Source organism: Rattus rattus, chromosome 2, assembly GCF_011064425.1.
Source record: "Rattus rattus isolate New Zealand chromosome 2, Rrattus_CSIRO_v1, whole genome shotgun sequence".
NCBI classification, from domain to species: domain Eukaryota; kingdom Metazoa; phylum Chordata; class Mammalia; order Rodentia; family Muridae; genus Rattus; species Rattus rattus.
This window is the reverse complement of record NC_046155.1, coordinates 61,246,147-61,261,941: the sequence shown is the minus strand read 5'-3', so window position 1 is coordinate 61,261,941 and position 15,795 is coordinate 61,246,147. Positions and strand designations below refer to the sequence as shown.

At 39.3% G+C, this 15,795-nt stretch overlaps 1 protein-coding gene across 1 annotated transcript; it reads right to left on the bottom strand.

The window, feature by feature from the left end:
- Positions 1-13,370: 13,370 nt before the first annotated feature.
- Positions 13,371-14,294, bottom strand: LOC116893848 (olfactory receptor 13A1-like). Its single transcript, XM_032895568.1, has one exon. The coding sequence runs from the start codon at positions 14,292-14,294 to the stop codon at positions 13,371-13,373; it is 924 nt and encodes a 307-aa protein (XP_032751459.1).
- Positions 14,295-15,795: the final 1,501 nt, after the last annotated feature.

Sequence of the window (15,795 nt, the reverse complement as noted above, 5' to 3'; positions counted from 1 at the left end):
TAGTTTTTTTGTCCTTAGGACCAAAATATCTTTTCAAAACACTTTTTTCTTTCTCATGGTTTTGGAAGCTTCAGTTCATAGCCACTTGGACTATTTGTTTTGGCCTATAATGAGGCAAGGCCTCATGACAGTAGAAGTATATGGCAGAAAAGCTTCCTCTTACTATAGCAGCCCAGAACACATAAAAAAGAACACATCTGTGCTCAATTTACTTTCTCCTTTCCCTTTAGCCAGTCCTTGACTAGCTGCTTTCTAGTCCCCAATCCTTGAGGTGGTGCTGCCTTCATAGAATGGATCACCTATTGCAATGAATCCTTTCTAAAAACACTCTGATGTGCATGGGAAGAGGTGTCTCTCTGATCTCCTAGGTAATTTTTAATTTAGTTGTGGTGACAATAAAGAGTAACATTTGTGAATCTTTTACCTGGGTCTTTTCATCGGTTGGTTTCTTTGACACTATTTGCTTTGTTGTTAAGTCATGTTTTGTACCATTTCTTCTTTTATTCATCTCATGACTATAACCTATAGAACAACTGATAACCATCCAAACCCTAAGTATACAAATAGTTCTAAACACATATACATGTGCATATCTCATAAATACATCATTTGGAAATTCTTATCATGATGGTAAAATGGTTAAAGAAACTCCATTTTGTGCTAGGCATCCATCCTGGCACCTAATAGCCATTTGTCTCTGACTCAGGTTCCTAGAAGATAAGTTTCAATATCTCTGACTCCTCGATCCCTACTCAGAAATCTACAATTGTAATCATCTGTTTTTTATCATGGTTTACTGATAAATTTTGGCTTCTGTAACTGCTTATGCAGATGTCCAAGGACTATTTTAAGGTCTCTGTGACCGCTTAATCTTTGTAGAACTGAACAGCTCTTTTGCTTCTGTCACTTGCCTGTACAGATATTCAATGACTTCTTGTGATTTTTACCTTTAAAAGCCTTTCATTCACCTGCCTCTAGGCTGTGTGTCTCTGGTTTGGGTTACAGACTGAGACCCCGATAGCAGTTTTAATAAATTTGGCTAATTTATAATCTGAATTGAGTGGGTGGCCCTTTTTCCTGCAGTATTAGATTCCATAATAGTGGGATATGCCTTTATTGCATGTTAATATTCTCTACAACATCCAACATGGCATAGCAATGACCCTAAAGTTAAGTAATATCTATCTACAAATCCACTTTGAGAATGGGCATTAGAAGGAAAACTTCAGCATGAAGAAATTGAACACACTTGAGAACATACAAGGGATAAATGATCTCACACTACAAATCAAAACAGGTGGGGAAACTCATGCAAGAAAGATAAGCAGGATTGAAACCTCTGTTCATTAATAACTCTCACCATCAATCAATAGTCTCAATGACCCCCCAAAAGAGACACAGGCTAATCAATCATATTTGAAAACAGAATCCATCATTTTTCTCCATAAAGAAACACATTTTAATATCAAAAATAGATACCACTTCTCATTAAGAGGATAACAAGAGTTATTGCAATCAAATGTAACTAAGACTCAAGCTGGGCTAGCCATTTTAATATCTGACAAAATAGATTCAAACCAAAACTAATTAGAAGGCATGTTGAAGGACAATATGTGTCCACTGAGAGAAAAAAATCTAACAAGAAAATATTGCAATTCTAAACATTTGTGTACCAAGGGCAAGGGCACCCATGTTAGTACAAGAAACCCCACTGTAACTACAATCACACATTAACTCTTAAACAGTAATACCCACTAAATTAAATATCCAACTCTCTAATAGACAGATCATTCATACTAAAATTAAACAGAAGTGCTGGAGCTAAATGATATAATGAATCACATCAACCCAGCAGGTATTTATAAAACATTTCACACAAACAAGAATCAATAATACCCTTTTCTCAGAAGCTCATGAAACTTTCTCCAAAATTGGCCACATATTCAGATATAAAACACATTTCAACAGGTACAAGAACACTGAAAGATACTCAGCATCCTTTCTGATCACTGTGGATTAAAGCTGAATGTCAACAGCAACAGCAACAACATAAAGGAACAAACTCATGGAAAATGAATAACTCAATACTGATGAAAATTGGGTCAAGACAGAAATTAAGATGAACATTTAAAAGTGTTCAGAATTGAATGAAAATGAGAACTCAACCTGACCAAACCTATGGGACACAATAAAGGAAGAATCAAAGGTAAGTGTATAGCACTAATCACCTACATCAAAAAAATGGAGAGATCTCCTATTACCAACTTAAAGGCAAACAGAGAGTGAAAGCCCTATAACTAAAAGAAAATAATAACATGCAAAGGGAGTACATGACAATAAATAATCAAAATCAAACAGGGCTGAAATCAATGAAATGAAACAAAAACTGCAAAGAATCAATGAAACAAAGACTTGAATCTTAAAGGAAAATCAACTATTAATAAACCCTTCACAAATATGACTAAAAGGTGGAGGTAGAAGATCAAACTTAGTAAACTTAGAGACTAGAAAAGGACAAACAACAAAATCCAGATAATCATAACAACATACTTTTAAAAATGTGTACCCACAAAACCTGGAAAATTTAAAAAAACTAATTAATTTCTTGATATATGTCATCTACCAAAGCTAAAGCAAGATCAGATAAGGATCGTTCTATGAAGCCACAGTTATGCTGATACCTAAACCACATAAAGAACCAACAAAACAAGAGAACTTTAGACCAGTTTTGCTTATGAATATCGATCAATAAGACCCTCACAAACAAAATCCAAGAACACATCAGAACGATCATTCACCATGATCAAGTTGGCTTCATCCCAGGGATGCTGGAATGGTTCAATATACAAAAATCCATCAACATAATCCACTATAAAAGCAAACACAAAGAAAAAACCCACACAATCACCTCATTAGAGGCAGAAAAAGCATTTAACAAAATATAGCACTCCTTCATGATAAAAGTCTTAAAAGATCAGGAATTCAAAGCCCATACTTAAACATAGTAAAAGTAATATACAGCAAACCAGTAGTCAACATCAAACTAAATGGAGAGAAATTTGAAGCAATCTAACTAAAATCAGGGAAAATAAAAAGCTGCACACTCTCTTTCTATCTATGAAATATAGTACTCAAAGTTCTAGCCAGAGCGATTAGACAGTAAAAAGGAGGTCTAAGGAATCCAAATTGGAAAGGCAGAAATCAAAATATCATTATTTGCAGATGATATGATAGTATATTTAAGTGACCCCAAAAATGACACTAGAAAACTCCTAAACCTGATAACTTCAGCAAATTGGCTGGATATAAAATTTAACAAATCAGTATCCTTCCTCTACTCAAAGGATAAACAGGTTGAGAATGAAATTAGGGAAACCACACCCTTCACAATAGTCACAGATAACATAAAATATCTTGGTGTGACTCTAATGAAGCAAGTGAAAGATCTGTATGACAAGAATTTCAAGTCTCTGAAGAAATTCAAGAAGACTTCAGTAGATGGAAAGATCTCCCATGCCCATGGATCAGCTTGACAAACAGCAAAAATGGCCATCTTACCAAAAGCAATATACAGATTCAATGCAATTCCCATCAAAATTACAACTAAATTCTTCATATAGAAAGAGCAATTCTCAAATTCATTTGGAATTACAAAAAAACCAACAAAAGACAAAAAACAAAACAAACAAACAAAAAAGCAGGATAGCAAAAACTATTCTTAACAGTAAGAGAACTTCTGGAAGAACCCCATCCCTGACTTCAAGCTCTACTACACAGCAATAGTCATAAAAATGCATGGTATCATTACAGAGACAGGCAGATCAATGGAATAGAACTAAAGACCCAGAAATGTTTACCAACCCTATATCCAAGAGAGGCCTAATATCCAATATATATAAAGAACTCAAGAAGTTAGACTCCAGATAATGAAATAACTCTGTTAAAATGGATACAGAGCTCAATAAAAAATTCTCAACTGAGGAACCTTGAATGCTGAGAAGCAACTAAAGAAATGTTCAACATCCTTAGTCATCAGGGAAATGTGAATCAAAACAATCCTGAGATTGCACCCCATACCAGTCAAAATGGATAAAATAAAAAACTCAGGTGATAGATGCTGGCAAGGATGTGGAGAAAGAGGAACACTCTTCCATTGCTGGTGAGATTGCAAGATGGTACAACCATTCTGAAAATCAGTCTGGCGGTTCCTCAGAAAATTGGACATATTACTACCTGAGGCCCAGCAATACCACTCCTGGTCATGTTCCCAAATGATGCTCCAACATACAACAAGAACACATGCCCCACTATGTTCATAGCAGCCTTATTTATAATAGCCAGAAGCTGGAAACAACCCAGATTTCCCTCAACAGAATAATGGATACAGAAAATGTGGTACATTTACACAATGGGGTAACTCAGCTATTAAAAACAATGACTTCATGAAATTTGCAGGCAAATGAATGGAACTAGAATATCATCCTGAGTGAGGCAATCCACAAAAGAACACACATAGTATGTATTCACTGATAAGAGGATATTAGAGGAAAAATACTCACGATACAACTCATATGAAGCCCAAGGAAGAAGACCAAAGTGTGGATGTTTCAGTCCTACTTAGAAGGGGGAAGAAAATAATCATGGGAGGTAGAAGGAGGGAAGGACCTGGGAGAGAAAAGGAAGATGAGGAAAAAAGGGGGACAGGATCAGGTATGGGAGGAGATGGGGAAGATCTACAGAGGGTCAGGAAATTGAAAGGAGGTGTGTAGCAGTGGAGGATGGGGAACTTGGGATAACCACCAGAAAGTCCCAGATACCAAGAAAGCAAATGCTCCCAGGACCTAACGGGGATGAAATTAGCTGAAATACCCAACAAAGGGGAGAGAGAATCTGTAAGACCATATCCAGAGGTTATATATAGCTCCTAGTTGAGGGCTCGGGTCACCAACCCTTCTCAAAATTTTAACCCAGAATTGCTCCTGTCTAAAGGAAATACAGGGACAAAGAACAGAGCACAGACTGAAGGAAAGGCCATCCAGAGACTGTCTCACCTAGGGATCCACCCCATTTGCAGACATCAAACCCAGATACTATTGCTGATGCCAAAAAGTACTTGATGACATGAGCCTGATATGGCTGTCTCCTGAGAAGCTCTGCCAAGAGTCTGACAAATACAGATATGGATTCTTACAGCCACCTGTCAGACTGAGCACAGGGACCCAATGGAGGAGGTAGGGGTAGGACAGAGGAGCTAAAAGGATTTGCAACCCCATAGGAAGAACAACAATATCAACTAACTGGACCCCCCCAATGCTCCTAGGGACTAAAACACCAACCAAAGAGTACCCATGGAAGGACCCATGGCTCCAGCTGTGTATGTAGCAGAGGATGGCTTTCACTGGCATCAATTGGAGGGGAAGCCCTTGGTCCTGTGAAAGCTCAATATCCCAGTGTAGGGGAATGCTAGGGCAGTGAGGCAGGGGTGAGTGAGTTGGTGGGTTGGGGATCACCCTCATAGAAGCAGGAAGTATGGAGAGTAGGATAGGGGGTTTTCAGAGGGGAACCTTGGAAGGAGGATCCTATTTGAACTGTAAATAAACAATTAAAAGAATCAGATAAGCAATTTGCAGAGTACTACCAGCATGTTAAAAAGAATATTCCTCAAATTATTCAACAAAGTAGAAATGGAAGGCACATTGCTTAATTCTTTTTACAAGGCCACATGATAGCTAAACAATACAAAAACTCAAAAGAGAAGTTGAATTATATACTAATTTCCACTATCAACATAGATATTAATTCTCAATAAAAAGTTTGCAAATTGAATCCAAGAACACATCAGAAAGGTCATCCACCTTGGTAAAGTAGGCTTTATCCCAGAAATACAGCTGTGGTACAACATGTGTAAATCAATGAATGTAATCTACCACAGACACAGGCTGAAAGGCAAAAATTACTACTTAGAGGCAGAAAATGTCTTTGACAAAATTCAGAACCTTTTGTAATAAGAGTGCTAATGAAACAAAGGATAAAAGGGAAAAAAAACCTCAACAATGTAAAGGCGATTTTCAGCAAGCCCACTTCCAACTTCACACTAAATGAAGAGAAACTGAAAAGTATTTCCACTAGCTCAGGAACAGTACAAGGATGTTTCTTTGTATGGGGTAGTCTCTCCATAGCTATTTTATGACTTGAAGTCTTAGCTAGAGAAGTAAGACAACTAAAGGAGATCAAGGAAAGGAATAAGTCAAAATAACCTTATTTTCAGATAATACAATTGCTTGCCAAAAATACTCTTAAAACTACATAAGGCCCAAGATAGTGTGGGGGCCTGGCATGGGGGGGCATCCTCTTGGAGACTTGGGGGAGGAGGAATAGGATGAGGAAGTGTGGGAGGGTGGCATCAACTAGACTGTAAAACAATAAAAGAATAAAAAACTGACAAGTATCATCAATTTTTCTAGCATTATCATATTTTGCTTTTATTTTGGACAACAGCCCCCCCCTTTATTTTTTTTGGTTCTTTTTTTTGGAGCAGGGGATCGAACCCAGGGCCTTGCGCTTCCTAGGCAAGCGCTCTACCACTGAGCTAAATCCCCAACCCCTGGACAACAGCCCCTTGAATGTAAATGATAAGGTAAACCATTTAGATTTCACAGTTCTTCTCAAACATAAACTAAGTTTTAGAAGTGTAAAACTTTATGGAAGTGCAGTAGTGTCTTTCCTGTTACAGATAAAACACACTGTGTCAAGCAACTTTTACAAGAGTTTAATCTGGCTAATGGTTTCAGAGGAATATCGGATTACCGTGAAAGTGGCACAAGTGTTAGACACGACAGCTAAAGCAGGAAGCTCAGAGCTCCTATCCTCCACCAGAAGCATGAAGCAGAGAGTGGGAATAGAAATGTGATGTGAATGTAAACTCTCAAAGGCCACTCCCAGTGACATATTTGCTCCAGGAGAAAAGGATATCCCAAATCTTCCCTGAGGAAAGCACCAACAGAAAAGGACAAATTTCTTTGACTTCAAGCTTCCATGCTTGCTTTCTGTTCCATGTAATAAATCATTATCAAGAAAAACTCTGTAAGTAAGCATCTACATGTTTCAGCATCTAGGTTACAAAAATTAACATTTACAGAAGGAAAAAAACGGTTGTGAGTAAATTTTTGTTTAATGATTTGTCTTAATTTTAATTATGTGATGTTAGTGTGTCTTTGTGTGAGTATGTGCATGTTTGTTCCCAGGGATAGGCCCTTGGGTCTTTGTTTCTCATGAATTACAGGGAGTTATCAAAAGCCTAGCTTTAGTAGTTCTGGGAATGAAATTATATTACCTGTTCCACCATGCCTCCATTTATGTTTAAGTTTTTATATATGCTATTGATGTTTGGAAATAGGGGAGAACTCACACAAGAGAAAAATTCTATTTATGAAAACAATTTGGGAAAGACTTTTAGCATCACAGTTGTATCCAATTTCAAGAAACCTTTTTTATCTTTTTTTCATCAGAGGCTTGAAGCAAGTATATCATTTGCCATATTCACCCAAGACTGATGATAGAAATCACTAAAATGTGGTTTCTATTTTGGAACATTTGGAGTATATATTAAAGTGTGCTTTATGGGGGTTGGGGATTTAGCTCAGTGGTAGAGCGCTTGCCTAGGAAGCGCAAGGCCCTGGGTTCTGGCCCCAGCTCCAAAAAAAAAGAACCAAAAAAAAAGTCACAAAAAAAAAAAAGTAAAAAAAAAAAAAACCAGTGGAAGGAAGCCCTGGGTCCTGCTAAGACTGAACCCCCAGTGAACTAGATTGTTGGGGAGGGCAGCAGGGGGAGGATGGGAGGAACACCCATAAAGAAGGGGAGTGGGGAGGGGGATGTTTGCCCGGAAACCAGGAAAGGGAATAACACTCGAAATGTATATAAGAAATACTCAAGTTAATAAAAAAAAAAAGTGTGCTTTATGTGTGTTAAATCCATTTAGGGAATATTATTTCATGGTTCATATATTCCTTCTCTGGCTCTTTTATCATCTTCTTTTGTGCTGTCATTTGATGGTAGGTATTTTTCTGCTGAAATGTATAGAATGAAATGCCCATCATGTAAGTGAGCCATTGTTTAGTTAATATCAGCATTGTATGATCTTGCTATCTACATAAGGGTATCTAAGAAAGGGTAAGGGATTGTGCCTGATCTTATATTCCATATTTTCACAAAATCTCTTGAGATTTGTTATCCAGACTGGCTAGGATGTCAGTAATTAGTCAGGGCTACATTTGAACTCTAGATCCATATGTGTCAGCCTCTGTGTAGAAGTCCAATGATAGAAGATGGACCCTGTAATGTATCCTGTTTTGTCAATGTAATTTAACAATGTTAATGTTAAAATGCTTAATAGAAGAGAATATAAGAAACATTAAATTCCTCATGTGTGTATCCAAAGCAATTTTTCATCTATTTGGAATTTATTTAACAAGAAGATGATAAGCAATTAACTGAGTATCTCATAACATAGCTTGATGGACTATGGACATGTATATATAATTGGAAGTTCCACACTTCATGCCTCTATTTGTTGTCTGTTTTACACTTCAGTTTGAAGTACTACTTCCTAAAGGAATTGTCTGGAGGTGACAGATATTGTAATTGTACTGAGATTTATTTTTTGACAAATATTTCCAGTGTGTGTGTGTGTGTGTGTGTGTGTGTGTGTGTGTGTGTGTGTGTGTGTGTAGTGTGATTATGTATTTATGGAGCATTGCAGATTCATGGAAACCAGAAGACAACTTTGTTGGATCATCTTTTGATCGCCTTCATATTTTAATCAAGGTCAGGTTGCCAGCTTTGTACATAACAGACATTTCCCACTGGACTGTCTTATTGGTGCTCAAGTAAGATTAGTTTATACATTACCCAAGTAAACCATTTTCTCCTTTTCAGATTGTAAACAAATTTTCATCCAAGGGTAGAAGTAGTAAGGGCTAATTGAGTAATAAATCCTACTTTCAAATGAAACTGACATACACAGTTTCTTTTCTCTTTTGGATTGTGTCAGTTTATTCTGAGGACCAAACACTTCCTCAGAACTACAAATGAATGGCAGAGTGCTGTTTCGGAGAATCAATAGGATTGTCTCTTTTAAAAAACTGTCTGAGACGGATGATCAAAATGTGAATGCATATCGCTCCTGAGAGACACAGCCAGAATACAGCAAATACAGAGGCGTATGCCAGCAGGAAACCACTGAACTGAGAACAGGACCCCCGTTGAAGGAATCAGAGAAAGAACTGGAAGAGCTTGAAGGAGCTCGAGACCCCATATGTACAGCAATGCCAACCAATCAGAGCTTCCAGGGACTAAGCCACTACCCAAAGACTATACATGGACTGACCCTGGACTCTGACCTCATAGGTAGCAATGAATATCCTAGTAAGAGCACCAGTGGAAGGGGAAGCCCTGGGTCCTGCTAAGACTGAACCCACAGTGAACTAGACTGTTGGGGAGAGGGCAGCAATGGGGGGAGGGTTGGGAGGGGAACACCCATAAGGAAGGGGGGGAGGGAAGGGGATGTTTGCCCGGAAACAGGGAAAGGGAATAACACTCGAAATGTATATAAGAAATACTCAAGTTTATAATAATAAAAAAAAAACTGTCTGAGAAAACCCTTACTCTGATGAACACTTTCAGAAAAGTTAATTCCACAAATTAACATGCCAAAAATCAGTAAATTTACTAACTTCATATATATATGTATATATATATAACTTCATATATATATATAACTTCATATATATATATATATAACTTCATATATATATATATATATATATATATATATATTTCACAAACAGACTGGGAGAGAAACCAGGATACAACTTCCTGAAGATCAAACTCTAATAGATGGGACCTCATCAAACTGAGAATCTTCTGTAAGGTAAAGGACACCATCAATTGGACAAATTGGCAGCCTGCAGAATGGGAAAAGATCTTCACCAACTGTACATCCAAAGAATGGCTAATATGCAAAATGTATAAGGAAGTCAAGGAATTAGACACTAACACACCTAATAGCCCAATCAAAAAATGGGGTACAGGACTGGAGCAGTTAAGAGCACTGACTGCTCTTCCAGAAGTCCTGATTTCAATTCCTAGCAACCACATGGTGGCTCACAACCATCTGTGATGGGATCTGATGTCCCCTTTTGGTGTGTCTGAAGACAGCTACAGTGTATTCATATACATGAAATAAATAAAATAAATCTTTTTAAATAAATGGGGTACAGACCTAAACAGAGAATTATCAACAATGGAATCTTGAATGGCTGTGAGACACTAAAGAAATGCTTAACGTCCTTAGTTTGCAGGGATACACAAATAAAAACAACCATGAGATTCCACTATGCACCAATCAGCATGTTTAACAACAAAAACTCAGGTAACAGCACATGCTGGCAAGGACATGGAACAAGGGGAACATTCTGCCATTGCTGGCACAAACACTGTGGAAATCAATCTGGCAGTTTTTCAGAAAAATGTAAATAGTTCTATGTCAGAACACAGCTATACCACTTCTGGGCATGCACCCAAAAGAAACTCCACCATACCACAAGGACACAGACTCCAGTATATTACTCGCAGCAACTTTATTCATAATACCCAGAAACTGGTAACAACACAGATGACCTCAACCAAAGAATGGATACAGAAAATGTGGTTTGTTTACACAATGAAATATCACTCAGCTTAAAAACCAAGACATCATGAAATTTGCAGGCAAATTAATGAAATCAGAAAATATCATCCTGAGTTAGGTAACACAGACCCAAAAGGACATGCATGCATAGTAAATTTGTAAGTGGTTATTAGCCATAAAGTACAGGACACCCATTCTAAAACCCACAGACCTAAACAAGCTAAATAACAAGGAGATCCCAGGCAAGGATGCTTGCATTTCACTCAGAAGGGGAAATAAGATAGTCATTGGAGGCAGATGGAGAGAAGAAACTGGGTGGCAGGGCAATGGGAAAAAGGGGGTCAGAATCAAGTGTGGGGAGAGACTAAGAGACAGGGCCAGGTGAGTGAATGGAAATTGGCAGCTGGCAGGGTGGGAGCATCTCTACAACATGCCAGAGACCTATGATGGGCAAGGCTCCCAGGAGTCTATGGGGGTGACTCTAGCTAAGACTCCCAGCAATGTGGGATATGGAACCTGATGTGGCCATATTCTGTAGCCAGGCAGAACCCCCAGTGAAGGGATAATGACACCAACCCACCCATAAAATCTTTAACCCAAAATTTCTCCTGCCTACAAGAAGTACAGATTTAAAGATGGAATAGGGACTGAGGACAGGCCAACCAATGGCGTGTCCAGCTTGAGAGCCATCCCATGGGCAAGAACCTATCCCTGACACTACTCATGATACTCTTTATGCTTAGAGACAAGAGCTTAGCATAACTGTCCTCTGAGAGGTTTGAATCAGCAGCTCACTGAACCAGATATAGAGACCCACAGCCAAACATTGGATAGAACTTGAGGAGTCTTGTGGAAGAATTGGGGGAAGGATTAAGGGACCCAGATGTGATAGGAATCCCACAGGAAGGCCAACAAAGTCAACTTGCTTGGAACCTTGGTGGCTCCCAGAGACTGAACCAACCAAAGAGCATACACGGGATGTCTCCCATTCCCAAACCCCTCCCCAACACACACATATGTAGCAGATGTGCAGCTCAGTCTTCATGCAAAGGCTTCCCAACAACTGGAACAATGACTGTCCCTAAATCAGTTACCTGACTGTGAATTCTTTCCCCCTATCTAGGCTGCCGTGTCTGGCCTCAGCATAAAAGAATACACCTAGTCTTGCAGTATTCTAGGACTTTCAGTTCTGCTGTTAATTTTCCAGTAGGAGATCTCTTCAACTTTTTATTTAGCTATGTTGTGCTATGAATGCATTGCTTTTGTTGTGACTTGTAATTTTGGTATATTGTGAATTCATTTTCATTGATGCCTAAGTAGTATTTAATTTATTTCCTTATTTCTGCCTTGACTGCAGTCATTCAGCAGATAAAAAATGGAAGAATTTAAGCTGGTTTCTCCTTCCCACCTTGTCCCATTCTTGCCTGACCACAGTGCATTTCAAACTTCTAGCCACACTGGAAATGGGGTACAGCTGCTTGGGGAATCCTATTTGGAAAATATTTACAGATAACCATAGAGGGTCTCTCACCAATATTTTTGGAGATTAGTCTAGTCAAAATAACTATGAATACATTCATCATCACACCCACAATTCATTGACATCATCTTGTTTTTCCTGTTATTTTCCTGCATCCTGCTTACCTCATTTCTTAATCATGTATTTTGTTGTTGTTGTTTTGTGTGTTTGCCGCCATCTCTTCTGAATTAGTTGCATGACTCTCTATAAAATATAGACAAACACTACGTTGGATTAAATGCTCAAAATGGTCACACTAACATGAACCCATCTGATAAACTCTTTATTTCTGAGCTCCTCTTACATTAAAGCAGTTCTTTCCTGTCACATGAACATTACATACTGCATGCAGTGTTGAATAATAATAACCTGTGAAGAATGGTCATGCACACAAAACTCATTCAGCAGGAGAAATGCTCAGGTGCAAAGTAGAGTTATATTTTGGCAAACCTCTGCAATGACATTGGGCCTGAGAAGAGGCCACCATGCCAGTGTCTAACTCTAATCTGACATCTTTGGATCTTGAGACCAGACACATTTACATAGGTATCTTAGACTCCCATACCCAGCCCTAATTCAGGTTTTTATGAGAGCTCCTTCATTAAAGTGTTAACTGAGCCAAGCACCAGTGTAAACTGTAAGATAAAAATAAAAAAATATGAAAACAGTCAAATCAAGCCAGTAATTCCCTAGAGCAGGTGTGTGTGTGTGTGTGTGTGTGTGTGTGTGTGTGTGTGTGTGTGTGTGTGTGTGTGTGTTGGGGAAAAGGTGTCATGTTTCCTTATCATTTTAAACATTTGCGTGTGGCCAATGCCACTGAGGATCAAGAAATTTTAAGTAGGTCATTGAAACAACTATTCTAAATAGTTAACTACGTTTGATTCAGTCATAGAAATATCTTAACATTTAATAACACTGAAATTATAAGCACACACTTCAATGTATGAAGTAGAAATGGTTAAAGCTTACTAAAACATTAGAAGAGTAGAAATTGGTACCACCTTGTAGATACCATGATTTTCTGAATAAAAACTTTGGACAGCTAGCCCAGGCTATAATTTGGCCTGTGTCCTCCAGAGTCAGAAGATAAGAAAAAGAAGGCTTGAGTGATCTTTTTAGCTCCTTGCCAGATGATTCTAGAGTTCTTCTCCAAGCTCAAAGTCATCAATGGGCAAATAAAAGTCTTTTAAAGGATGTTTTGAATTCTTTGTTTCTCAGGGTATAGATGAGAGGGTTCAGAGACGGCGTCACAGTGGTGTATGGAATAGCAATGAACTTGTCCAGGAGTCCAGCATTTCCTAGGGCTGGCCGGACATAAGTATATAGAGCAGTGGAATAATAAAGGGTGACCACAACCAGGTGAGCAGAGCAGGTGGAGAAGGCACGTTTCTTGCCTTCAGCTGAGCGGATGCGCAGGATGCTGGCAATGATGAACACATAGGATGTCATGGTCAATAGGAAGTTCAGGCCTGTCAGGAACATGTCTGCAACCACAGTCATGATGTCATTGGTAAAGGTGGGGCTGCAGGACAGTGTCAACACGGAGGGGATCTCACAGAAGAAGTGTGTGATGAGATTGGGACCACAGAAGGACAGTGGCAACACCAGACAAGTGAGCACCAAGGAATTGAGAGCTCCAGTGAACCACACAAAGGTTGCAAGGGCCATGCAGACCCTGCCACTCATGAGGGTACCATAGTGCAGTGGCCGGCAGATTGCAAGGTAGCGGTCATAGGCCATGGCAGAAAAAAGCAGAAGCTCAGAGCCCAGTACCCAGGTGAAGATGAACATTTGTGTGAGACATCCTCCATAAGAAATGGCGTTCTCTGCCACCAGGCTCTGCAGGACTTTGGGCAAGACAGTCACAGTGCAGATCACATCCATGAGGGAAAGATTGACTAGGAAGAAGTACATGGGAGTGTGGAGGTTGGCACTGCTGTGGATGACTGTGATAATCAGGCCATTGCCAGCTATGGCTGCCACGAACAAGGCAAAGAAAAGGCAAAAGAGAACATTCTGGATCCAGGGGTCATCAATAAAGCTTTGCAGGATGAACATGGTAATAGCTGACTGGTTTCCAGAAGCCATGGAAAATGTCGCTAGTCTCACGATTGCTCAAAAACCCTTTGAAAGCTCAGGTGGCAATAAATTCTGTATAAGGAACCTGTTCTGGTAAGGAAAAAGTGGTTTAGTTTTATTCTTATGTCTCACAGACTAACAAAAATAGCAGGTCTAAGACATACACTATACAGATTCAGAGTCTGAGCACAGGTGGACTCTGAATGAAGGTTTCTAAGCAAATTGTATCATGCATGCTGCAGTCCATTTATCAAGGTGGGAGAGATTGCCATGCTTGTGCGAGCCAACCAGGGTTTAGTTACTGGAGAGAGTTTTGTCATTGTAGGGAAGACATGAGTAATTATGAAAAAGCTGAGGAAGGGTGAAGGGGCACTCAGAATTGTTTACTCTGATGCTGGCTGCTTTTCCCAGAGTATGGGGGATGACAGAGAGAATATTAACAGGATGTCTCTCTGTAGAAAAAAAATATGTGTGGTCCTTATGAAAACATGGCTTCTCATCCAGATGATAGCAATGAACCCAGAATTTCCTATCTTGGAACTCTATCCCACTAGCACATGAAGCTAGAGGATAACACTCAACATCATACCCAATTTGTAGAGAATATGGAGCTATGCTCTGAGTCCTAGGGTGCCCTCTCCCTTGAGCTATAGGAACTCAGCTTGTTTCAAACCCAACTCCTGCAAGATTGCCCAGAGGCAAATCAAGTAATTCCTATAGGACTTCACATTGCCTGTCACTGCCCATTACGTATCTGAAATACACAGGCCCCAAATGCTAAAAGCAGAAGAAAGAAGCCTTCTGTTGATAGGAGAAGGAGCTGTGGTCACCAAGACTAGGGTCATGGATTATGTATGTACTGGCCTCTTGTCCTTTCCCACCACCAGACTCTGTCAGTTAAGATATTGAGAATAATATGTTCTTGAGTGTGAGTGAAGAGTCAAATTGTAAGTGCAGGCTGACAATGACTGGTGACAGAACATTCCATTGTTGCCTGTCACATGGAGGGAAGGGTACGATCAAGACACTCTCATCCAGTTATCAAATCTAGCATGAAATGACATTTCAGGTTTCAGAGTAAAGCATTTAATGTATTTCCAGAGAAAAACATTCTGAAACTGAGAATATTTTAGGACATTCATCTACTGAAGCTCCCAACACACTGTGCACCAGATGTGCTCTAGAAATGTTTGCGAGGAAAGGGGTATGGATGATTATACTGCTCTGGCTCTGTTCCCACCTCTCTTCCAGCAAATCAAGCTCATTGTAATGATGGCATAGCCTGGGTTGGCAGTCCTCGGAAACTTCTCCTGAGGTCAAACTTCATGCTTTATTTCCAAAGGGCCTCAGAAAAGACTGCATGCATCCTGTACCCTTTCATTTGACAAAGAGTTCTACTAGTCACTAGGAAGTGGCTAGGGTGTGCACATGGTATCCCTGAACACCAATAATAACAGACCCCATTGCCTGATTTAGCAGACAAAATGTAGGAAGCTGAGATAAACAGAAA

Excerpts from the sequence above, each read along its gene's own strand:
- LOC116893848 (XM_032895568.1), bottom strand. The coding sequence starts at position 14,294 with ATGGCTTCTGGAAACCAGTCAGCTATTACCATGTTCATCCTGCAAAGC.